Raw genomic sequence first — 27221 nt, forward strand, 5'->3', positions numbered from 1 at the left:
GGCGACCATGGCGGCGCAGGTGCGTTGTCAGGAGGCAGGCTGGCTGGCAGGCAGGCAGAGGCAGAGCTCTCTTTGGCCGCCTCCCTGGGGTGAACCTGGGGCTGAGGAGATTGCTCGCAGACCTTGGCCGCTCGCCTCTTTCTGGCGGCAGGAAAAAGCAGCGGGCGCTCTCAGCCGCCGCCGTGCTAAGGCCGCCGCCTCCCTTTTCCTCCCCAGAAAACACACATACACACACACAAGCCGCACAGCACCCTCTCGCTTAGTTACAACCGGTTTGTACCGGCCGCCGGTTCTGGCTGGCTGGCTGGCTGGCTGCACCCGGCAGTGCCGCCTTCTCTCCCCTTCAGCTCCCTGCTGGAGGATGCAAGGAGGGCGGCGAGGGGGGGGGGCAAGGCGGCGAGGAAGAGCCTGCTGCCGTCTGGCCCAGTGACCGACCGACGGGGCCAGCCGGCTTGTTCCAGCCGGTCGGCGGCTCTCCCCGGTGGCCTGAGGACAGCCATTCAGGACCTCCCGGGGCGGAGGAAGTGTCGCGCGCAGAGGCGGGGAAGGGGGCACGCGCGGCCGCCGATTTCTCTCTCGCCTGGGGCGCCCGCCGGGCGGGGGCAGGAGCAGGTAAACGCGGGAGGGGTGGGGGTGACGACGAGGAGTCCTTGGGGTGGGGTTTCGCGGGGGTCACGGGTGGGCAGAGGGTGGGGCAAGGGAGGCGAGGGGTAAACTTTTTTTCAGGGCTTGCGGGGCGGGTGAGCCAAGAGGAGTCCCTGCGGTCTTGTTTTGTTTCCAGACGTCAGCTGTGGAGGGGTGTGTGGAAACGGCAAGCGGTCTCTCTCTGCAGCCGCGCAGAGATCAGGCAGCAGGGATCATGTTTGCCCCCCTTGACCTACCTGATCACCATCCTTTCGCAACAGCCAGGGGTGTTCTGAGTCTCCCAGAAACGTAGGAACTTGCCGCCTTTCTGTATGCCACTTGATCTCTGACAAAATCATGTAACAACGTGGGTTATTTAGTGGGCCCCTTTTTATACCTGGGACTCCCTAAGACATGCTGAAGGCAAGAGGAGAAGGGGAGGACAGACGACGAGATGGTTGGACAGTGTCATTGAAGCGACCAACATGAATTTGACCAAACTCCTAACATGAATTTGACCCGACTCCGGGAGGCAGTGGAAGACAGGAGGGCTTGGCGTGCTCTGGTCCATGGGGTCACGAAGAGTCAGACACAACTACTAAACAACAAGACATGCTGAACATAGAGTTATTTACTTCTCAGTAAGTGTGCAGAGATCTTTGTTCTTAATTGCTAGTGAGTGTAAAAGTGTCTGGGTACAGATGCTGGGGCTGCTTCCAGGAATAAAAGGAGGAAGCTGCTGCAGAGAGGTACAGTAGTGTGTGCACTTTCCCTCTTTTCTTTCTACATGGATTTTCTGGTAAGAAAGAAGACGCAAGTGGTGGGAAGTCTCAAACAGGAGATGACATGATCTGGACCTTGTACAAAACTTCAGGTCAGAGGCAGAGCAGCTCCAAGATAAAAGTTGTATCTGGAACCACTCTTGATAATGGTGGTTGGACGGTGGCCAGAAGTTCAGTTCTGCTTTTCCAGGCCCTAACTGTGTGTTCAGCTGAGTCTAGTCTGCATTTGTAAACTTACTTGCTCCTGTTTAGACGTTATGGTCTTAAATCTGTGTTTCCTTCCATCTCTGCTGCTGTACACCAAACTTAATATTATAAACGTATTCGGGAACCTTGTTTCCCAGGATGTAGTGTAAAAGTCCGATTAGGTTGATGGCTACCAGATGAATCTATAAGAGTGAGAGTCTGAGTCTGTGCTCCTGGAATTGTGAGACTGGGATGTACATTACTCAAGTCCTGTAAAGGTATATATGTCACAGACAATGGTTGCTTTTGAAACATCCCACCATTACCAATATTCTTCCCATGCATAACATGCCTTGCCATCTCTCTCTGTCTTTGATATAGCACATGGTCTATTGTGTGGTAAGTGAGCTGCATCAGCAAAGGTTGATGCCCCATCAAGAATGTTTGAACTGGGCTGAGACAGCCTGGACAGTTTTTGTTACTTTTGTTGTCATGCAGCATGTTACAAACACACAGTGGCAGAACAGACAGCTCTGTGCCAGGGAATATTGTGCCATACAGATATGTATGTGTGCGTGCGTGCATGCACACACACACATGATTGGAAGAGCTGCCATATATTTGCTGGTGGAAGAAATTGTAAGCATGAGTAAGTATGTGGTTGTGTAGGTTTGATCACAATGTGGTGTAAGAAATTCTCGAGTATGTGAATGCAGAATCTAAGCCTTTTTCAGATAAAAAAGCCTTTTTGTCTCTCTTTGATCATATTTCCAAGATCACCTCTGAAACATCTGTTTTATTATAATATCACAATGCTAGAAAGATGGCTAGGTGTTCCTTTATTTCAGAATACTGTAATTTTCATAGAAAAGACATTTGCACCATGTGGCTTCATTATTTCTCCTATTTTTGGAGTATCTTTTTTGAGAAATTTAAGCAGGTCCTAACCATGTTGTAAATATTCCAGCTTTATGGCAACACTGACACAGGGCACATCCGTCAATGTTGAGGTGAGGTGCCAGCCTGTTCAGTCCACAAGCAGCTCCTGTTGATGGTATCATCTAGCCTATCATCAGCTAGCTTTGAAGTACTGTATCTTGAGAATGAAAGTGTGTGTCTAGGGCTGAAATTCCTATTCCCTTGTGACGACCTGTCCTTCACTATGTATCTCTAGATGTTATGATAATTTTAAGGCTGCATTTTGGTAATATTTTATGTTTTAATCTTTTGATCTGATTTTAAATCATATATTGTTTAATTTGTCTTTTGATATTTAACTTACTGTGTTTTTAATTGTGTGAATTTTAATGTTGTGAGCCACTTTGAGTCCCTTGTTGGGAGAAATGTGGCATATAAATAAAACTAATAATCATAATCATAATAATCATAAACATAACAACAACAACAACCACAACCATCTGTTCTATTTTATGGTGTATTTGTACCTTCTGAATGTAGTGCAAACATGTTGGATGTTGTCTTGAGCTAGCCATGTATTACCATGTCCCATTATTTTCTCTAGCAAAGTCTACCCAAAGAGCAGCAGTAAATAGGACAATTTCTTCCAACCTTATATCCTTCAGACATGTTTAATTAAAAATACCCATCATGATCTAATATGACAGGAGGGCAGCACAGGTTGTGGAAGGCTGATATGGCATAATATACAATTACTACGTCTACCGTATCCAGACAGAAATAAAAAGCAAAAACGAAACGTACAAAACAAAAATGTTGTGACACCCTAAAGACTAACTGTTATATTTCAGTGTTAGCTTTCTTGGAGACATCTGTTTCTTCAGATGTGATTGCAATCTTACGAATAGATATCTGGGTAACGACCTGATCAAATAAAAGCAGTATCCAGCCTCTGCTTATTTGCTGACTTCTTTTATGGTAACCAATCAGAAGTAGTTGGAAAACTAGAGAGCCTTGTTACCATTTCATTCACTTGCAAGGAATGAGACCAAAGAAATCAGTGACTCGTGCTCCAGCAAATGATGTCATCACTCCTGCACTTGAAAAAAAAAAAGCTCTGGGGCTTTTCTCCCTTGCATTCTACCTCCACTACACCACTGGTGCTGCCGCTGGTGTCATTTCTGGACAATGTAAGGACATCATTTATGGACGTAGTCATCATTCATAGACGTGAGTGAGGACAAAGTGTTCTTAGTCGTGGACTAAATACGAAGGTAGTGTTTGGAACATCAGACCCTTAAGACTACACCACTCTTGTCGTGTCTTGTGGCCACTACTGGTAAGCTATACTTTCTTGGTTCAATTTACCTGCATTTTCCACCTTTGTATATTCTTTTCCCCAGGTACTTAGAGTAGCAAGCATAGGGATATCAAGTTTTATCCTCATAATAGATATATTACACTGCAAGTGGTTAGTTAGACGGAGAATTGGTGATTGCTCAAAGGTCCCTAGAAATGCCTTGATCAAAGAGAGATTTTAAACGAGAATGCTCTGTCCACTATTCCGAGTATGGGCGGAAGATTTATCAAAGCCCACGAATGATTGCATGGAAATTCTTAGGAAGAACACTGAACTCTGTGAATCACCTTGAGCCTTCTCCAAGAAAAACATTTCTTGTGTTTTTAAAACAAAATTGCCTACACAGGGTCATTTAGTAGAGATTACTTGTGCCTTAACTGTTAAGAGATCTTGACTGTATACCTCTGATGTGCCAAGGGAAACCACATCAGTGGATTGAAAAGGTTCTGGTTTGAAAAGGAAACAAGAAAATGGAATGATAAAATCAGGTAACCATTGCATCATGTGACATTATCTGTCATCTTTTCCCAGTATGTATAACACTGTGAACTGTAAGGTGCAGCATTTATCTGACTTTTGTGGTGTGCCATAAAAATGCTAGGATGTAACTGCTTCTTTCAGTTAACTATTCGTCACTTAAACAATGCCTTGCCAATTCAGATACTTGGCGAGCATTATAAAAAAAGCATTGTAAATCATTTAGTGCTTGAATTGATTGTGTAACACAGTTACTGAAGTTAGAGATGTAACATTTCCAAAAATTTCCATTTTTTCCCCTAAAAATGTTTCATCTGTAACAGGAGTACTGTACTACTCCATGCTACTGGTTTATATTAGTGCAACATTACTTGGGAGGAAAACTTATTTGTCAGAAACTATTATGAAGAAATAAAAATTTCTGAAAAGAGGAAGCACATTTTTTTCTTTGCAGAAAAAGTTGAAATTGAAAGAATTGTTCATGATAGAATTGCAAACTATCAACGACTCTTGGCTTCTGAAGAAATGTTAGTTGGGCTATCAGATATACTTGCTTTCCAAAAAAAGTGGGAAACAATTTTTATCACACCAGGTAATCTTAAGGAAGATCATTTATTAATTCAGACTCTGAGAATGTGTATTGTCTGAAATAAAGCAGTCATTCTGACATCCCATCTGAATATGCATCTCATGCAGTATTGTAATAGGTAGCAGAAGATTTGATTTAGGAATCTCTGAATCTCAGCTTTTTAGCTGCAGCCTAACTAGAAACGGTTTAGGTAAACTACTGCTCCCATATCCTCAGTCTCCAGAATCTGCAATGTAGTTTAATATTGGCATAGATTATCTTTGCAAGGATTCCTGCAATGTGTGTGTGTGTGAATATTTGTGATGCAGTATGTAAATGCTAAGAGTTATTGGTTTTATGAAACAGAGGGGTTAGCCTGGATCCAATTAATAGTCCAACCTAGAGTAGACCTATTGGGTTTGCTTCTGAACATGCATCACTGTTGATGCATCATTCACAAGCTGATTCAATGGGTATGCTGTAGTTTGGACTAGGAACTGGATTTACATTGTTGAGTTATAAAATGCCACATTTAAAGTTTAGAAAATTGCTAGGGAAAAATAAGTCAAATTGAGTATATTTTATGGATAAAGTATTACCAGTGAATAAATCAAAATCATTTGGCTTTCTAGGAGTTTTCTAAATCATTACAAAAGACTGTAATTCCCCCCCACCCCTTTGTTGGTCTCCTTATATCTCACCTTGGGTGCAAGGTTGCTGTCTGAGTGATGATGACAGTTGAGTCACATTGTGTATGGGTCTGTGTGTTGTTTTTGTTTTGTTTCCAAGAAACTGCCAAGTCTTTGAAGTCACTATATAAAATCATCCCTATGTATAAAAGCACCTGTAGACTAGACTGTATTTCCACATTTATTTCCACTACTTGATTTTGGCAGTTCTTTTGATTCGTCTACATCTGATATTTCCCCACAGGTTGAGTTGCCAGATACACAAACAATAGCACATTCTGGAAAACTGAATGAATAAAGATTGCATTTTGTAAGTAATATATGTTTTTTTATTTCTATTGTTTCTATGATTTTTCCCCTTTTTCTTTACTAGATTTCCGTGTAAATTAAGATGCATAACGAAACTCAGGGCTGTATCCAGTCCTGTCTATCTGCCACCAGCAGAACAGAAACTGCTGGAGGAACAGACATGCCCTCCTACGATAGCCCCCTGCCATGCCTCATAAATATATGGAATTGGTAGCCCATTTTTCTGTGAACAGTTAAACCTCAAAAAATTATTGTCTTGGTTATCCCTTTAAAGCAGATTTGGGAGTACATGAGGGAAAGCAAGCAAGGGGGTGCCCCACAGCAAAGGCAGAAGGTTAATTTGTGCCATGTTGGATGCAGCTCCTACAGTTTTTCTTTTATTCCTTATTAAGCATTTCTTGTAATGTTTACTTTACTTTGCAGCTTTCTTTTTTCCTGATATTTGGATATCTTGATTGTTCCCAAAAACTGAAGCTAATCTTGTTGTCTTTGGAGGGGGGAAAGGGGGGTGAAATTCCTAGGATAGCTTTTTAAAAAATGAGTGTATGTTAATTAATTGGAGGAACTGGATGAATGGAACAGGGAGACCGCTCTAATTGGGTTGCTTGAAAGGGCTTGCCGTCTTGGAACGGACCATCTAGCCCAGCTGCCGTGGCATCTAAAGAAAGAAAAGCTGCCCATTTGGGCCTCCCTGCAAAGCAAACATTCAGCCAGGTTTTCATATAGAGGAAGAGTAAAGACATCTTTGAATGACTGTCATATTTGGACAGCCGTTGAAAAGGATGGTGTGTCACTTCAAGAGATGGGCATGAACTGATCCAGGCTGGTTCATGACCCAGTTTGGGTTTTGCCGAAGCAAAACAAAATGCCAGTTTTTTTTCTACTTGGTGTTTCGTTTGCTTCAGCAAACCAGGATGGTCCAACTGCCCCCTTCCTGCTGCCACGGCCGTCTGGCCTACCTGGAGTGGCGCAGGTGGCACCATCCCCTCCTCCTTGCCAGGTGCCATGCTCTGAGGCAGAAACTGGGCTCCTTGCAGGGAAGCTAATTGCTGCCTCTGAGCATGCACCAGCCTCCCAGGTGATCAAGGTGACCAGCAAAGAGGCAGGCACATGTTCAGAGGTGATGCTCCAGCTTCCCTGCAAGGAGTCCCAGTCACGGCCTGGGAGCATGGCACCTGGGCACTTGGGGAGGAGGAGGCGGTGGTGGTGGTGTGAGAAGAGCACGTATCCCCCCCCCCCAGCTATGAACTGAAAACTGAATCTCGAACCAGTTTTGTTTTCCGGTTGGTTCATGGTGGGTTATGGTTCGTGCCCATCTCTAGTCTCTTCTCTTTCTGCCTCTCTGGTTGGAAAGCCTAGCTTTTAAGGGAGAAGATGGTTCATTTTCATATTCAGGCATTACTCTTTCACTGTGTTTCAAAGCATGGGTGTTATTTGCAAATGATCCCTCCGGATGGAAAAGTAATGTGTTCTTTAGTTGTACTAACAAGGTAGATTCATGCCCTTAATTTAGAGCAGGGATGGGGAACATAAGGCTCTCCACATGTTGTCAGGCTTCAGTTTCTCAGATCAGTCCTAGCTGGAGATATATGCTGCGGCCCAGCAACCTGTAGGGCCACATTTTCCTTATCCCTGCTGGCATGCAGGGATGGGAGCAATTTCGTGTATCAAAACTCCAGTGCAAATTCTTTTCTGCTGGTTCGTAGAGGCAGTGGCTCAGTTCCGAAAGCAAAGGCAAATATCAGTATTGAAATAATGAGCTCAATGAGAACACTGGGATTCTTGCATTTTACAGAGTATATGGATGGCAAAACTTCCAGTGGCAGTATGCAGAGTGGATCTGGGACAACGCACTAAATTGTATATGGATTATGCAACCCAGATTTTTTTTTTTTACTCTTTAGTAGGTATGTGCAGCCCTGAACCACATTAGGATCAATGTATGTAGGTGGGGACCATTTTAATGTCTCTTCAGCAGTTTTTTGTTTCAGTAACTTCCATAGTATTGTAGTTTAAAAGAACAGTTCCACTGCCATGAATGTTTTCCCCCTCTTTTTTTTAATCTATAGCATCACTAGAAGAAGGGACTAGTAAATGACTGCTTAGTACTTTCTACCTAGGAGACCCTTGCAAGGGGTCACCATAAATCAACATTGACTTGAAGGGACATCATAACAATTATTATCATTACTGAGTGGTTGAAGTAAGATATATTGGAAGCAGTTGCAAGGGAAACAGAAGCCTCTCCTATGTGTAATACTTGTCCAGTCTGGACTGGAATCAAAAATCTTTACCAGAGAATAAGAAAGGAAAAAGATCTACATTACATAGTATTGTACATATTTAGCATAGGTACCATATGTCATTTTTCTCTTAAATGGCAACTGAGAGGTGGACGTGGTTTGTTATATAACAAATTACCACCAGGTGGCAGTGGTAGAGGATGCTCTAGATTTGTGGCCACTCTGTAAGAGTGACAGTTCCAGAACCGGGCTGGTATCAGATTGCCCTAACAAATATTAACAAAGATTCAGTTCTTCAATAGGGCTCTGGTTTATGAATGTGGGATATTGTGCTTCTGTATCCATGATTCAAAATGCCAGGAAACGGCCTGATACTTGCTTTGTGTTTGGGTGAAAATCTGTTAACTGATGAAAAAAAGAGTCAGGTTCAGGGATTTCCCCCTGCTTGGTGAGTGGTAAGGACCACAGGAGAGTATCTTGTAGATCATTTTGACTGTTGACATCAGTGTTGTCAACATTCAGGCTGCCTTTTGCTACTCAAAGTTTGGCATCTTTTTTTACTGGCAATTTATTTATTTATTTATTTATTTATTTATTTGATTTGATTTGATTTGATTTGATTTGATTTGATTTATATCCCGCCCATCTGGTCTAAAAGGGCACTCTAGGCGACTTCCAATATAGTAAAAACAGTGAAATAATACAAAAAACAAACAGTTACATAAATCATATTGTAATAAACAGAATACAACAATAGAATAGAAAATACATAAGGAGAGAATAAACAGAAAAGTCAGATATTAACTGGAGGGAAGGCCTGAATGTATAGCCATGTTTTTAATTGACTTTTAAAAGTGCCCAAAGTAGGGGCCGCGCAAATCTCAGGAGGGAGATTGTTCCAGAGGCGAGGAGCCATTGCCGAGAAGGCCCATTTTCGTGTCTTTTCCTTCCGGGCCTTCTCGGCATCAAGCTCCTCAGCCTCACCTCCTGGCTCGCGTGGATAGATTTTGGTGGGAGTAGGCGTTCTGCGAAATATTGAGGTCCTAAACCGTTTAGGGCCTTATAGGTAAGCATTAGAACTTTAAAGTTGATGCGGAAACAAATGGGCAGCCAACACAGCATGGCCAGCGTAGGAGAAATATGCTGGAATTTTCTCACTCCACTAAGGAGTCTGACCGCCGCATTCTGCACCACTTGAAGTTTCTGCATCAGCCTTAAAGGCAGCCCTATGTAGAGTGTGTTACAGTGGTCTAATCTTGAGGTTATGAGTTCGTGCACCAAGGTAGTGAGCGCCCCTGTGTTGAGATAGGGCCGCAGCTGGGCAATCCGCCATAGGTGGAAAAAGGCGGTGCGGACTACCAACGCCACCTGTGTTTCCATGGTGAGCATCGGCTCCAGATGTACCCCCAGGCTGCGGACCCCACTCTTCGAGGCCAGGGTCACCCCCCCAAATGTGAGAGAATCACCCAAGCCGCCGACCATGGGGCCACCCACCCTCAGAACTTCCGTCTTGTCCGGATTCAACCTCAGCCCATTTTCCTGCATCCATTGCAGTACGGCCTCCAGGCAGCGCTGAAGGGACAGGACGGCATCACCTGCAGTTGGTGAAAAGGAGATGTAGAGCTGGGTGTCATCAGCATATTGATTACACGATGCTCCACATCCCCTGATGACCCCACCCAGCGGCCTCATATAGATGTTAAACAGCATTGGGGAGATAATCGACCCCTGTGGGACCCCACAATTGAGACTCCATGGGGCCAACACCCTCTCCCCAAGCTGCACTCTCTGGGGACGGTCCTCCAAGAAGGAACGGAGCCAGGCAAGCGCCGAGCCACCAATTCCCAACTCAGAGAGCCTCCCCACGAGGATACTGTGGTCAACGGTATCAAAGGCCTCCGAGATGTTGAGGAGGACCAACAGAGACATTTTGCCCCTGTCAGCCTCCCTCAACAGGTCATCGTACAGGGCGACCAATCGCATCTTTGTACCGTGGCGCAGCCTGAAGCCCGACTGAAACGGATCCAGGGCGTCTGTTTCATCCAAGTGAGCCTGAAGCTGATTGGCCACCACCCTCTCGACCACTTTGCTCATGAAAGAAACATTGGCAACAGGCCTATAATTGCCAATTTCATCCGCCGCCAAATTAGATTTCTTTCTTATGGGCGTAATGAGTGTCTCCTTGAGGGCAGATGGAAACCTGCCCTCAAGGAAAGACCTATTTATTATTGCTGTGGCCCATTCTGTTGTTATCGGCCTGGCTGCTTTGATTAGCCAGGCCGGGCAAGGGTCAAGCAAGGGTCAAGGCAGGAGGTGGTGGAATGACAGCGATCAAGCACCTTGTCCACAGCATCAGGCATCACCGACTGAAAGGAATCGAAGGTTACCAGGCAAAACGGAGCGCTGGACATCTCAGCTCAATAGTGTGCAGCAAGATAGGGCCATTTCCTGGCATTTTGAATTGTGGCTACAGAAGCACAGTATCCCACATTCATAACCCCAGAGGTTGTTGTTGTTGTTTGGGAGGGGGAGAATTTAAGAACCTAGGTTTTTTTTTTAATAGAAGTTTAAATATATGTACATGACACAAAATTGAAATAGCAATGTCCCTGATGTAGAATTATCCAATACGAAAGGATCCCAGAAGATCTGTACTCTGGTTGCCGGGAAAGGGCAGAAGCCAGAACAACTGGGATGTGGCTGCAGTCCCTTTGTGCTAAAATATTTTTAAGGGCTGTTTTGGACTTCATGAAATAGTGAAGCAAAAGTGTGAGTAAGTGCAACACAAATGACAGTGAAACATACACACCCTTTAATCTCCAAGGTAAACTAATGCTGCTACAGAATGCAGTCTAAAAACTTACCTTCCAGTTTCCAAATCCTTGCTCTACAAATATATTGCCTGCATAGTTTCCAAAAGATGTCACCTTATTTTTAAAAACAAATAAAAATAAAATAAAAATTAGTGGCTGGGAGTTAGCAAAGACTGTCGCTTGAAACCAAGTCAGAATCACCCATACTATGTAAAACATGGACTGAAAAAAAGATGTGCTGGGGGGGAGATAATTCATATGAAATGTAGTGTTGGAGGTAAGCCTTAAAGATACAGCAGACCATCAAAAAGGCAAATAAATGAGTGTTCAATCAAGTAAAGCCTGAACTCTAACTAGAAAAAAATGAGGAAATTGAGGCTAGCCTACCTTGCACATATAATGAGAATACAGAACAGACTGGAAAAGACAATGTTACTGGGAAAAGTGGGGTGGGAGTCATAAGAAAAGAAAAAGACCCAACAAAAGATGGATTGACTCTGGAAAGGAATCCACAGCTGTTAGTTTGCAAGACCTGAACAGAACTTACTTGAAAAGACAATATTGCTAGGAAGTGGGCAAGCAGTAGGAAGACAGGATGACCTAACATGAGATGTTGTCAATAGCTGTTAATGATAGGACATTTGGGAGGTCATTAGCTCGTGTAGTCACTACAGTGAGAAGTGAGAGAGATAGCTCATGGAATCTTTAGAGGTTCTTTAAATTACCAAGCAATTGTGTAGTGACAGAATGGGTAGAATGGAGACTATGACCGGATATAAACACCAAAGCTCTACTAACATGAAGAAAGACCATCCCCAGCCACAAAACAAAAACAGTAATTTCAAAGGTTAACCGAGTGAGCTTCTGAATATATGTTTTGTATTTTTCATACAATATTTTTAAAAACTATGTTTAATTTTTGTTATATTTAAATGTTTTAAAACATTCCTGTTGTGTCTGCACTTTTACAACCAGAATCTTCTTGCAAACATTATTCTGAGAAGTCTGTTTGGTCAAGAAGAAGTTAAAAAGTTTTGTTAGCTAACTATCAGCTAATGGGTCCTGATTGACAAGAGTCAAAAGTTCAAAAATTGCCCCAAGGCTTAAGCTGATTTCCCCTTTAAAAACTTACCTGAGGATACTGTTTGGTCTTGGAAATCCTGAGAGAGTGATTTCTGAAACAAAAACACAAACTGAACAAAACACAACTGCTGCTTTTCTAAAGTAATGGGAAATATATATAATATGCCTTACAAAATGGTATGCTAATTCCCTAAAGATATGTGGCAAAATGCCCCACTCTCTGGAGGACTGTTATTCACTTACTTTTTAAAAAAGTAAACCCAATTTTTGCTGATCTGTAATTTTTCCTTGCCCGTGGGATACATTCTATCATCTGCCTGGCAAGCCTGTACCACACATGTTCAGTGTTATACCAACTAAAACAATTCATAACATGATTATAAACAATACATAACACAACTGACTTAATCATAATTGATCTAATGAATGTAACTAAAACTTTGTGCTCCCCTTCACCAAGACCAATAAAGATACTTCCACTTTTCCATTTAATATAATGGAGCCTCTTATCCCCTCCCAAATGGCAATGTTCTTTGTGAAGGTAAGTGTACTTTTTTATTAATACAAATTCTATAAAATCTCCCCTTATATCATTAAAAATATTCTCAGCCTTCTGATGATCCGTTACCTCTATTCATTTTACTAATCAGCTCGGTTTTTCTATTTGTGTTTGTTTTCTCACACAGAACGTCTGAACTGTGACTTCTTCCTGGAAAATGGTGTTCCAGAAGTCACCAGATGGTGGATGGGGCTGGATAATAGTGCTCGTGTCCTTTTTTACCCAGTTCTTGTGCTATGGGTCTCCATTAGCTGTTGGGGTTCTGTATCTAGAGTGGCTGGACACCTTTGGGGAAGGAAAAGGGAAGACTGCATGGGTTGGATCCCTTGCAAGTGGAGTTGGGCTGCTTGCAAGTAAGTCTTTAAGAAAAAGCTTAGAATTTAAATTATAATCCTTGACAGTGTTAGGTATCTTTCAGATGCCTTTTGAAAAAGCATGCAATTTAAAATACATGTGTGCTTTTAAATTTCTGGCCCAAAGCAAAATTCTTTTTTTTAAAGAATTGAACATCTTAGAATAAGATCAGAACAGGCAATGGTGTTTCAGCTGTTGTTTTACGTGGAAGTGAAACATGCAACTTTAGTATATGAAACTGCCAATATATTATAAGTAGTTATTATACATCACTTCTATAGCAATATGACATCTAATACAAACTGCACTAGTCATATTGTCTTGTTTCTTCAGATATCATTCTTAAAATCATGCCACCTTACTCAGAATTTAGCTGACCTTCTTTAGTAAAGTTTCAGAGGGATAATTCCTGTATTTGTCATTAGGTTTTTGGATCTCTACTGCTTTTTATATGTAGGTCTGTTCAATTTACATGACTGAAGAAGTTTACATGTCTCAAAGGTACAATTACAATCCCAGTTCTGAATAATTTTTAGTAAAATAGAACCTCTCTTATTCAATATTCCTTGTGCTATTTCTTTCTGTTTTCTTTTTCTTTCTTTCTTTTGCTGTGGAAGAAATAAAGAATGTATATATTCAAGAGCTGGTGGTTAGGAATTCTCTAGTGTAGTAGTCCATTAAAATATAGTTTATAGCTACATATGCTGGTATAAAACAAATGTCTTGTTTTTGTTTTTTTGTCTGCGAATGGAGTAAATATTAGTTTAAAACTTTAACATATTCCAGATGACTCGACATGATGCATTTCTTTGTAACAACAGAATCAGAAAGGGTTTTTCCCATCTTGTCTTTTGTGCTGTGTTGTCAAAGTTTTAAATATTGCTTATGTTTTAGATTCATGGCTATCCAGTTGAATGCTGCTGCCCAAAAGGGAGCACATGCTTCATTGTCTCTTCCATAAGACTGATTGGCTGGAGACCCTTTTCGCCTGTCAATTATTGTTGGTCAGCAATTTCCTTGAGCCCAAACTAGTATGGCCCAGTAGGCAGGGAGGAGCTGTAGTCTCACTATATCTGGAGAGTTGTAGGTTCCTCAAATCTGTCTTAAAGTTATTAGAACCATGACGGAATTGGAAGGGGCCTTTATAAGGCCATCAAGTCCAGCCCCTGCTCAATACTGGAATCTAAATCAAAGTATATCTAACAGAGAGTTGACTAATTTTCTCTTGAATGCCTCCAGCTTTGGAGCACTTATCACCTCCCGAGTGAATTGGTTCCAGTGCTCTACCGCTCTAACAGTTAGGACATTTTTTTCTGATATTCAGCTGAAATCTGGCTTCCTGTAGCTTGAGCCCAATGTTATCTGTCCTGCACTCTGGGATGATCAAGAACAAATTCTGACCCTCCTCTGCATGGCAGTCTTCAAAGTATTTGAAAAGTGCTACAACATCTTCCCCTCAATCTTCTTTTCTCAAGACTAAACATACCCAGTTCTTTCATGTAGGGCTTTGTTTCCATCCCCCTGATCATCTTTGTTTTCCTCCTTGGAACTTGTTCCAGTTTGACAGCATCCTTCTTGAAGTGCAGGGTGCAGAAGGTCTAACCAGTGTCAAATAGAAGGGAACATCATGGGATGTGGAGACTATACTTCTGTTAATGTGGCCTAAAACAGCTTTTGCCGTTCTTTGCAGCCACATCACACTGTTGGCTTATATTTAGCTGGTGATCTACAACAATTCCAAGATCCTTAACTGTGTGTTTGGTTATTTCCCTCCCCCCAATGTAGAACTTTGCACATATCCCTGTTAAATTTAATTCTTGTCCTGGCTCCTCTTTTTTCAGCAGTATGGAATAGGAGGGAGAAAATAACTAGGGATCACCATGCGGGCATGTTATTGTTTTAAATACTGCAGGACAGGAGGTGATTTTAATTGGAGATTTGTCATTTTTGGCAGCTATTGATAGTTTGCCTTTACTTCTTTTTTGGTTTAAAAAATCTCATTACTTGATGGCACTATCAGATTCCTGTGGCAGAATAATGAGAAAGGCGTAAGGTTCCCCCCACCCCCCAATATATTGATATTATGATAGGGGCAGTGTTGCCTGTGATATGTGTGCTCATCTTTCTACTGGGCAGGTTTTCATGTTTCAGAAAGTTTCAGAATCTGTTTGGCAGAATGACAGAGGGGCAGAAAAGAGTGCAGGTAAATGAAACACGACTGTGCTGACTGCACACTGTTTTGAGGCAGATATGCTTGAGGCAAGACTGCCCAGTGGCTGCAGGACCATGGAAAGCTCCAAGTAAACGATTTATTTTAAGAAATGTAAAAGTCAGTGGTATCTTTTATGGGACCACTTAAAAAAAATCAGAGTTGCAAGCTTTCATGGAGGAATTCCACTTCATCAAGCTCCAAACTACCACTCCATGGATAATGCAGAAGAGACAAGAGTCCAAAAATTGATGGTACATTTTTTTTGCCAAGTCAGCCTGGAGAGGTGATCTCAGGACTCAGGTTTCAAAAATCCTCTGGGGGCCGTATCAAGCACATAGCAAGCAACATTCCTAGCATTATGTTTGGAATATTTTAGTGGTTCAATAAAAGATATCACCCACTCTTATATTTGTGAAATCTCAAAGACCACACAACTTCTTCTTGTTATTTTGAGAAAGACTCTGAAGTAGACTATGGCATTGGGAATCTACTTCTGGGCCACAGCTCCTTGTGGTGGAGTGTGAATCCTTAAAATGCAAAGCATCTGACCTAAGGGCAGTTGTTTTTTCTCCTGTCTGTGGCCTTGTTTACCACTTTCTCATTTGGCATGCCTTTTATGCTGTTGGCTAAGCAGGGTGGGATGAGAGGTTTATGAATTTGCAGGTGGATTGAGCTCGGGGGGAAATGAGCACAAGAGGTTCTAGGCTTGGGTTGCGAAGGCTTCTGGCTACTAGCTGCAAATTCAGCATCAAAAACCCAGTCTAATCTCTTCTCTTCTGTCCTTGAATGGGTGACCTCATGGAATATCTGTTGGACAGAATGTGATGCTCTATTCTTATTTCCCATGCTGCTGGCACCGTCAGTCTGCAATTACTTACCACCTTTACAGTATTCTTTTTTTAAATGTTCTTTTTGTTATTATTATTTATAAAATCCATCCATGCTTATTTAACATTGTGTCACTTGGATTCAGCTTATAATCATTTGTTAATACAACTACAATAAATATTAAGCTCTTAATCTATACAACGTGCTTCTAACCCTTGATAAAACAAGTTCCATGTTTGATAATATTCTGTATCTCTTTTCCTTTGATTTTCAGTGTCAGTCTATCCATTTCGGCGCAGTCCAATATCTTTTTAACCATTTCTTGATTCATAGGTGTTTCTTCATTCTTCCAGTATTGTGCGAACATAATCCTTGCAGCTGTTAAAATATGCAGTATTAAATATACATTTTGTTTATCAACACTTTCTGGTATTATACATAATAGAAAGAGTTCTGGCTTAAAATCTACATTTTCTTTTGATTATTTTAACAAGACATATATGTATTTTCCCCCCAACATTTTTTGCTTTATCATAGGTCCACCAAAGGTGATAATAAGTTCCAGGTTTTTTATGATATTTCCAGCATTTACTTGACCTATTATAGTACATTTTAGCTTATCTATCGGGTGGTAAATGCCATTTATAAAACTTTTAAAATTCTCTGTATAAGATGTTGCCATTGTCATTTTATAGTTTCTAAACCACAGTTTTTGCCATTTTTTAAAGTCAATATTATATCCAAAAAATTTTGCCCATTGAACCATTGTTTCTTTGACCTGTTCGTCCTCCATTTTCCAATTTCAAAAAATTTATATATTTTCCTAATTAATTTATCATCTGATGTTAACATTATTTAGTCAAACATTGTCTGTTCTTTATAAAAATCATACATTTTTAATCCCTTTCATACCTAGATTGTATTTGCATTATGGGCCACCATGGTGCATCTAATTCCTGGTCTATAAGGTCTATATAAATCAATTTTTTTTTTCAAAATTCAGAGGATTGGGATGAACAAATGCTTCTATAGGTGAAACCTATCCTGGTATTTTTGTGTACATTTTCATTTTTATTTTTTCCCATATTATATACAAGGAGTTTCTAATATAGTGGTTTTGCAAATACCTGTGGGTTTTAGCTTTCTGATACCATAAAAAGGCACATGAACACAACTGTAAATCATGCCCCTCTAAATACAGAAGTCTTTTGTTTTTCAGACTAATCCATTCTTTCAGCCACATTAGGACAGATGACTAGTAATATAAGGTCCAGTCTGGTAAACCAAAGCCTCCTTTTTCCTTGGATTCTTGCAACATTTTCAATTTGATTCTAGCTGTCTTTCCTTGTCAAAGAAATTTTAATATCGCCTTGTTTAGATCATCAAAATATTTCTTTTCTATTTTCACTGGCACTGTTTGAAACAGAAACAGTAGTTTTGGCAAGATGTTCCTTTTGGTTGTTGCAATCCTTCCTAATAGTGATAGTTGTAGAACCTTTACAGTATTCTTTCATGCTGTCTCCATTACTGGACAGGTGGCTGGTAGGAGATACCAGTTCTCAACAACTTTAGTCATTGTTGGCATTGTTCTATCTTTCAATGCATGACAATTTGTTAAAACGGTGGAGAACTGGTAAATTATGAAGTCTTCCACAGTACCATACTGTAATTTTGTTATCAAAAATTGGCTCTGCAAGTACACAGCTTTGGAGTGAGGTTTATTTACTTGCATCGGAGTCATGGAAGATCTAAAGCATGGCGGCAGATAATGGGTTGGTATTGTGCAGCCAGTGGGGTGCCATGCAGCCCAGCAAGATTTGAAGTGTGGCTCCCAAGCCCCACATTGCAGAAATATATGAAAATGGACAATCACATCCCAGAAGCCTTCAGCAGGCATGAACATCAATTTTATGCTATTTTGGGTGGAGTATATCACTTTGAAGTCCAAAGTGCCTTCTCTTCCAAAACTGGCAAACAGTTTATGTTCACTTCTGCTTTGGAAAAAAGGTTTTGTTATGTGGTGATCTGGGGTACGTGCATAACGGGGAGGATATAGCCCCAGGTTGGTTCTATAGTTGCTGACCCCATCTGTCATCTCAGAGAGACACGTAAGTTTATTCTTGCACATTGGATGTGTTGATTCCAGCACATAGTTTCTACATACTTATTGAAGAGTTCCAATAAAGCCTAGCTTATTGAAGCAAATGAACAGAAACCTCTTGTCCCCAGTGCTTCCTTGCTGCTTAAATAAAGCTGTTCTCCTCAACAGGATAGTAACAGGCAGAGTCACATCATCAGAACCACTGGCTGAAATTCAACAGTAAATCACAACTAGACCAGGTCCACTGGATCAGTGGGGATTTGGTGAGGAATGTACTCCTTTGTAAGTTCCACTCTTTCATTGGGTCTGGTCTAGTTGTGACTTGCTACTGGAATTCAGCACTGAGTTAAAATATTTGGGGAGCAGGGGAAAATGTAGATGTGCTAAATAAGATTTACTAAATAATAAGAATAAGAACAAGAATAAGAATTATTTATTTTTTATTTTATTTTTTTTTATTTATATGCTGCCCATTTAAACCGAAGTCTACCCTGGGCGGCTAAAGTAGGAAACTTCTGTAATGTTAGCAGTCATTGCTTTTTTTGTTTGTGTTGTGTTACTGGATGCATTCTCTCCCCCCCCATCACTCCAGTATAAATAAGTTAATGCATTTGCTTACTATCTTAAAATAATTAAGAACAATTTTGTTTCAAATTGAAATTGTTAGCATGTTTGCCTAGCAGCAAGTTTGACTGTCACATATGCTCATAAGATACTTCAAATTAGACTACTGGATTATTTTTATCCATTATGCATACTTTTGACATCTTTAATCAAAATAGGGGGCCAGATCCCTACTCTGATTTGGGCAATGGTTTAAGAACCCATCATTCAGTGTGCATTTCCTTTATGTATGCACAAGATGGCACTGTTGTTGTGAACTTTGAGTGTAGGAGATCCTTTCTGTTCAAAAAACTATTTCTTCATCCAAAATGTGAGTTGGGGCAGTTTTATTTTTATTAAAGAAAAAGCAGCAAAGAAAAAAAGATGTTGTTGCTGTGGGTAGAATCAGGGGATTTAACAGCAGCCCACTCTGGAGAGTGGAAATGTTAGTGGAGCTGATGACCCACCAGACTTTTATAAATTGTGGTCCACTAAAACTAGTTGTTGATAAAGAACAGAAAGACGTTGCCAATTACATTACAGAACAGTCTCGAGATTGGACAGATTAGAGATGGAATTCATGAAGTCTTGACAGGAAAGTTACCAGTGGGGAGGTATGTGTGGAGATATTAATTAAAGCCTTGGACATCTAAGGAGAATTCAAATAATGCTCTCACCTCCTTTCCTATACAGGGTTGTAGGTTCAGCTGGAGGCTTGAAGTGTCTTGGGTTAAATAGCAGTTTATTAAAGTAATTGCAAAACAATTAGTCAACTCTCCAGCCAAGCGAGCTCATTGTGCCACAACATTCCTGACTGTTGAATGTGTTTAAAATCAAAATATGTAAAGGAAAGAATTGGAAGTGTACTCTACACACTATAGTACTCTGGTTTTCCAGGACCTTGGTGCATCAATTGCTTTATATTGCAGGCCTTGATTCCTTCAGGCATTGTGAGATAATTATGCTTATCGTCATAGCTGCAGCCCACCATATTCTAAGTTACAAACCCTTGGAGTTCCAGTAGGTGCAAAAAAATTAGAGATTTCATTTTATTTTATTTTATTTTGCTACACCAGGCTATTAGACTTTGAAGTATTTTTGTGCACATGGAACAGAGGAGCAATGTAGAAATAAAGCTTTTATGATTAGATAAGCTGATGTTGCCTGGGATTATTGCAACACTGAAAAAGATTTGTCCCTTGATACTCAGGTGAGTTTTGATGTGATTGGAAATGATTTATTTCATTCTGGAATTAACCCTCTTGTGGGATAGATTCAAGCTGCGTCGAACATAGGTTTCTGAGTTTTCCCCCAGAGGGCTATAACGTTCTGTAGGGCTCTTAGGGAAATGATCGGGCACCAGGCTCCCTGACTTGACACCCCCTGGATGGATGTATCAGAAGCAGAGAGCACTTTAGATGTCTGAGGGCAGTGGAAAGGGTGCACCACTCAAATCTTAACTGCCTTTGTTATTTTAAGGCTGTGCTGTAATGTTGTATGCTGTACACCACTTTGCTAACACACCGCTGTGTGACTTTGCCCACCCCCTTGGAAAAAAACCCTGCAGACACTTTTGAGCAGCAGTATCCGAAGCACCACTGTGTAGTTGAGTCTAGCCGCTGTTCAAGGGCCCCATAATGCCCAAGAGTAACATTATGTTAGGAGCACTGTGGGAAACTGAAGAAGATTCAGGCATAGACACTAGAAGCTGTTCTGGGTTTTAGGTCCTTGTAGCCGCCTGAACGAATATGGCTGGGTAAGCTCAGTGAATGAGGCATCTGGCTCCAGAGCCAGAGATTGGGTGTTCAGTTCCCCACTCAGTATCCCGGAAGAGCCAAGAAGGGAGTGAGAAACCACCCCTGTGGACTCTCCACCTGGAAAACCCTGAAAAGGGTCACCATAAGTCAGAATTGGACAGGACGTCATCATCAGTTGCCTCAGTGTGGTGGTCGTCCTGTTGGGCGGAAAACAGTGAGGTTTTTTTTCCATGTAACTTTTGGCATCGTTTGCACTGTGAATAATTTTAGAACAGAAATGCAACTTTGTCTTTCTCTCAAAATCTCTAAAAATGCAACATTTCTTTTTTCAGTACTTCAATATTTAGGTGTGATGTAGGTATCATTATATAACTTTGAACCTGAGCTATACGACAGGGAATGCGATATGGAAGTGAATACTACGGAAAGAGGATGTCACCTCTTTGGCTCTCAGAATCACTCGTGGGCCTTGGCTAACCTTCCGCTTCCTGGTTCCATAAAACCAGATAAACACTAAATTGGAGTTGGGAATGAATTATTTTTCTCTCCTAATAACATGGAAAACTTTTAAAGATAGCTACTTGTTTTCTGATTGAGTGGACTTCCGTCATAAGGGGGGGGGGGGATCCCAAGCACTTGTTTATGCAGTTTCATTTTTCAAGTTCTTCTCCACTTTTATTTTTTAAAAGTCCTCTCTTGACTCCCTGTTCTCACACAGGTCCTATTTGCAGTACATGCGTGTCAGCTTTTGGAGCAAGACCGGTCGCCATCTTCAGTGGCTTTATGGTTGCTGGGGGCTTGATGATCAGCAGCTTTGCACCTAACCTCTACTTCCTGTTTTGTTCCTATGGAATTATTGTTGGTAAGAGAATTCATAGACGTTATTTTTAAACTATCCATTTGCTAAATATGTATTTGGCAGTGGGCTCTTGAGGGCCCTTGACGTGTAAAGTGTGTTCTAATGTTCAAAGGGTACTTTTTATCATTAGGAGGCATAGAGCATTGCAATACATGTCATTGTCACTACCCTGTTTTCCCGAAAATAAGACCTAACCTGAAAATAAGTTCTAGTATGATTTTTCAGGATGCTCATAATAAAAGCCCTACCTCAAAAATAAGCCCCAGTTAATAAAAATAAGTTAATAAAAATAAAAATAAAAATAAGCCCCACCCTCCACCATTGTGCAGCCACCAGAAGAAGATGACATCACTGTATTTGAATAAATGTAGATTGTTGTACATGAAAAAAATCCCCTGAAAATAAGCCCTAATGCATTTTTGGAGCAAAAAATAATATAAGAACCTGTCTTATTTTGGGGGAAACATGGTAATTCCAAGGAGGCTTGACACAAAACCCTTTTCATTTCCAGTGTTATCCTTCATGCCACTTAATCTCATAAATCAGATTGGCATTTGGGTAAAAACTGTCAAAAATGTTAATTTCATAAGAAGAATACCTGATTTCTATGTTATGAACATTTTGTATTTTTAGGACTCGGGTGTGGCTTGTTGTATACTGCAACAGTAACTATCACATGCCAGTATTTTGACAAACGCAGAGGCCTTGCACTTGGACTAATTTCAACAGGTAAGGTTTAAAGCCTAAATTAATCCCCTTTTTCTGAATATCGTTATGCAACTATAACATGTCACTATGATTTCATTAAGCGCAACAATTTTAATGAAAACAGTGAAACTATGATTAAGAATTGGTATTTAACAAGGATGCTAAACCATGTTTCGAAATGGTTTAGTTGTTTGATTGTAACAGAAAAGCACTGTATTTGCTTTGACTACTAATAATTATGATGGTTTCCGTTCCTGTTAGATTCCTAAATAAGTAACAGCTCCTGCTGATATTGGTGCCTACTTGTAATTTGACAAGTGAAACCATAGCTTCGCCATAGGTCCTTCTCACATCCAGGGTTGAATGCCCATGGCAAAAGTGGTTTGCGCAGACATTCTTCCCTTTTCCTCCTTTTTATGCCTCACTTAATTCTAATGAATAATATGCCATCAAGTCAATTCCAAGCCCCTTCCAGGATTTGTTAGGCACAGAGTGCTCAAAAGTGTTTCCTATTCCCTTCTTCTGAAGAGCTCTAGGACTTTACAACTTGCTCAAGATTATGCATGCTGCCTCTTTCTCCTGGAAGGTACAGTAAAGAATCGAACTCTCAGCCTCTGGTTCCACAGCCAAGTGTCCAACTCTTACTTCCTCTTTTAATTCAAACCATGATTTGTTGTGACCTCTGTGCTTCGAAATTAGGTTTTGTCTTAGCTCTTTAAATCCGCATTGCAAACCTGCTAGCAAATTAGGAGCTTTGATAAAGAAGGATTAAGTAATTGAAACTGAATTTGTGAGGATAGAAGGCTGGAGAGGATCCATACGATCAAGTCAGTTTTTTAATGCCTTACCAAAGGTTGGTAGATCCGAATGGAACTTCGGTGCTTATGATCTTAATCCTGGGAAAGGAAGCAAATGTAGTTAAACACTGTGTTTGCACCAAGCTGAAACATTGACGCTAGCTATAGTTCAACATTGTATTTAGCGAGAGCCATCAATTTTAAAACATTGTATTTAGCCACAGCTGCCCTGTAAGTAGCGTGTAGCAAATGGGGCTTTGCTGCAGGACACCAAAATTTATAGGGCATGAAAATCTAGGGGTAGATCTGATGGTCCATGTTACAAAATAAATGGCAACATCTCCTGGCCCCATTCACATTTTTGTGTATGGAAAGCATAAACTTTATTTTATTTTATGTCTTGAGGAGACACCACATTTTTCTTGTTTTTTTATGGGGCTCATGCCGATGCTTAAGGGCAAAGTGGGTCGGAGATTGTTCCACTCGTCCCAAGTACCAAATGACTAGTTATGGCTCTGATCACCTACGTTAGAGTATATTACAATAGTAATAAACTATTATGCTCTAGTGGACTGCATGCAGTGTGGATGTTATAGGTTAATATATGAAATAATTCCCATCCCAGTGTGGTACAGTGGACTGAGTGAGGACTAAGACTCTGGAGCAGGGTTCAAATTCCTGCTAAGCCATGGAAACCTATTGGGGGAGTGGAACCGGTAAAACTATACCTTAAATATCTCACTTACCTTGAAAGCCCTATTAAGGTCACCATAAGTCAATTCTAATGGACGTGGTGGCGCTGCGGACTAAACCGCAGAAGCCTGTGCTGCAGGGTCAGAAGACCAGCAATCATAAGATCGAATCCACATGACGGAGTGAGCTCCCGTCGCTTTGTCCCAGCTCCCGCCAACCTAGCGGTTCGAAAGCATGCAAATGCAAGTAGATCAATAGGGACCACCTCGGTGGGAAGGTAACAGCATTTCATGTCTAAGTCGCACTGGCCATGTGACCACAGAAGATGGTCTTTGGACAAAATGCTGGCTCTATGGCTTGGAAACGGGGATGAGCACCGCCCCCTAGAGTTGAACACGACTGGACAAAAATTGTCAAGGGGAACCTTTACCTTTTTTAAAGTCAGTTCTGACTTGACAGCACAGAACACACACACACACACACACACACACACACACACACACACACACAAACACACACACACACACACAAACACACAAGGACACATGAAATAATTTAACTACTTTTATTTTTTCCTTTTAGGATCCAGTATTGGGCTTTTTATATATGCGGCCTTACAAAAAGAATTAATTGAGCTGTATGGATTGGATGGGTGTTTGCTTATTGTTGGTGCATTGTCTCTAAATATATTAGCCTGCGGGAGTCTAATGAGGCCTTTGAAGTCAGAAAGTGCCACCTTACCAGATATGCCATGCCTTGAGAAGATTCCAGAGCAATATCTCATTTATAATGAAAAAGAGAAGAATGTTTACGAAGAAAGCATAAACATACTTGAAAAGTCCAGGAATGAAGAAAAAAATGTGAATAGAACATCTCTTCATGATTGTAAGCAGGAGTCTCTTACAATGAAGAATAAACTGTTATCATTAACACCCAGAGAGACAAACACTTACAGGAAGAAAGTTGTAGAACGGACATATTTTTGTAAACAGCTTGCCGAAAAGAAATGGCATTTGTATTTAGACTACTGGGAGGAAACACTGGGTCTTTTTAAAAACAAAGTGTTTTCATCACTTTTTATTGCCATCTTCTTCTTTGACATTGGTGGCTTTCCTCCATCACTGCTCATGGAAGACATAGCAAAGAGTTCAAACATCAGTGAAGAAGACTGTGTAATTCCACTTATTTCTATAATAGGCATCATGACTGCCATTGGTAAACTTGTTCTAGGAATATTAGCAGATTTTGCCTGGATCAATGCTTTATATCTATATGTTTTGACCTTAATAATGACGGCAGTGGCACTGGTTTTGATTCCATTTGCCCAAAGTTATGCTACACTGGCAATACTTTCAGGTGTTTTAGGTTTTCTGACGGGGAATTGGTCAATTTTTCCATATGTCACCACAAAAACAGTAGGAATTGAGAAATTAACACATGCTTATGGAGTACTGATGTTTTTTGCTGGACTTGGAAACAGCCTCGGACCGCCAATTGTAGGTAAGATTTCTTCTTTAAAAGCATAGTCCATTATACTGTGGAATATTTACTTGATTTTAAAGTTGTGTTTCCATCTAGAGAAGTTAATTTTCGTTGGCTGTAGCAAATACAAATTTATTAAATAAGAAATCCTGGAAAGTGAAATACCTGATTTCTGCTTAGAGGTCATTGTAAATTTGAGAAAGTAGATCTTACAGACAAAACCCTGTTTGTACAAAATGGCCCTTGTTTAATTTTCTGATTCACAAAGTTTCAAAACCATATATTATTCTATTATATTTTCCCAGGTTGAGGTAGGAGTGGATGTAATATTAGTGATCTGACAGTATCTGAGTGCAAAGACATTTGGGAGCAATGCTGTATATATCTTGGTGGGCTGATCCGGAAGACTGAAGGTTAACTCAGCAGAGCAGGGAAACACTGCTAACAAGAATATTCTATCCTGCTGTAATTATTTGGCTCTTGTTACTACCCTGACCTCCAGCCAGGTCATCAGAAACTATGGTTTGTGTGCTGGAATTGGTTCAGATGTAAAAACAAACCATGCCTTGCCATGATATCTGCATGCAGTCAATGTTAACCTCACAGAAAAGCAGCTAATATTCTCCATATACTCCATTCTCCTTATAGAAAACAGCAAATGTAGTCTTTTACTGTTTAATCCCTGGATGCAGATAATAAAAGAAACTCAGGAGATCATTATGTAAAGTATGCGCAAACTGATAATACCTCTTGTTCTTTTCCAGGTTGGTTTTATGACTGGACAAAGTCTTATGAGATAGCATTTTACTTCAGTGGACTTTGTGTCCTATTTGGAGGGCTGCTTTTGTTGGGGGCAGCCCTGCCATGTTGCAATAACACAGACAGTAACAATCAACCAGAAAAGCCACTTCCAGACACTTACTCCTACAAAGAGGCAACAAGAGTGTAGGCAACAGCGTGAAACAGTTGCTGCTACTTTTTTATACTGCAAAGCAAGACATTTTTAGTCATTTCCATTTTTTTAATTTATGAAGTAAAAAAAAAATCTTTTTGTACTATCTTCAGATGTTTTATAGCTTTGATCCCAGAGCCCATTGCAGGGGTGTATAGCCCATTTTTGACTATAGCACATGAAAAATACCATCAGCACGAGGTGCCTCTTGCCTTCCCTTTGCTGATAATCAGAAAGCCCTGTTGTTGCGCAGGAGTTATATTTCTGGTCTACCTTCCATCAGGGGCTCAGAATGCATGCACTGGAACCGTGAAACATATGTGGAATTCCTCTGCAAGGGCTTCCCCAGTAGTTCTGCTGTTGGGGACTCTACATATACAGAGTGGTACACTCATGTTGAGCACTGAAATCTGCATACACCCTGAAGCATGCATTGAGGTCAGATCTGGTGCTAGTATGTTCCCTCACTTGTGGCTTCTTTTCTGATGGCGTATTGTACTACATATTCACCAGCGGAATATTTTTTATAATGGAACAAAATGTATTTTATATGAACTTTCATGGAAACAGTTTTGCTTTTGCATATCTTTGGACAAAGATGGCACTTGCTTCCCACTGCAGAAATGCTGATTCTTCTGTAGGCAGAAACTTTTAAAACAGCCTGGTCATATCAGCCTGAATGTAATAAGAGTCTGAGCGCTGCTTCCTCAGAAGGTAAATGCCTTGTTGGATGGCCCAGCAAAAGAGCTTGGTCACCTTATCTGTGGAAGAAATCAGAGGGGAAGAGTGAAGCTTCTGAAGGTGCTGCACTGCTAATAGCTTACTTCTGACTTCTTCAGAAGCCTATCTTGTGCATGTTTGTGAAAAAAAACTGTTCAACCAAAATCTGTAAAACCAAGGAATAAATATAAGTAATGAAACAATAATTAAGAGCTTGAAACATTTTTTCCTCTTGCGTCGGTTCCAGTTTAATGAAACTCTTAGAAGTCCCCCTAACCTCATCAAATCATTATACAGTATCTGTTAAACGGCAACAGAATTAGCCCTTTCAAAGATTCAAAGGAGTTTCATTTCTAAATGGTCATATATTGAAACATGGTTGCCAGGAAGAAATGATCCAATAAGTTATTTAATAGGGCCCTTGACAGAAATGAATGGGGCTAATGTACTAAGTCCACAGAACATGCACCAAAGTTTTTAAAAAAATCTAAATTGGATCTGCCAAACACATACAAAACCATTTGCTGTCAAAGATTTTGTATCT

At 40.7% G+C, this 27221-nt stretch overlaps 1 protein-coding gene across 9 annotated transcripts; it reads left to right on the plus strand.

Annotated features, from left to right (window-relative positions):
- Positions 1–26883, plus strand: SLC16A9 (solute carrier family 16 member 9). Of its 9 annotated transcripts, XM_072995136.2 has the most exons (8): positions 133–612; positions 3115–3849; positions 5849–5914; positions 12739–12964; positions 21185–21328; positions 21959–22054; positions 24106–25023; positions 25770–26883. In XM_072995136.2, the coding sequence occupies exons 4-8, from the start codon at positions 12769–12771 to the stop codon at positions 25952–25954; spliced, it is 1539 nt and encodes a 512-aa protein (XP_072851237.2). In that variant the 5' UTR covers positions 133–612; positions 3115–3849; positions 5849–5914; positions 12739–12768; the 3' UTR covers positions 25955–26883. The 9 variants fall into 9 exon arrangements, with proteins under 9 accessions (XP_078247074.1, XP_072851237.2, XP_072851236.2 ...); XM_078390948.1 differs by lacking the exons at positions 133–612; positions 3115–3849 and adding an exon at positions 1–19; XM_072995135.2 differs by lacking the exon at positions 3115–3849.
- The last annotated feature ends 338 nt before the right edge of the window (positions 26884–27221 follow it).

Source organism: Pogona vitticeps, chromosome 3 (assembly GCF_051106095.1).
Source record: "Pogona vitticeps strain Pit_001003342236 chromosome 3, PviZW2.1, whole genome shotgun sequence".
Taxonomy (NCBI): domain Eukaryota; kingdom Metazoa; phylum Chordata; class Lepidosauria; order Squamata; family Agamidae; genus Pogona; species Pogona vitticeps.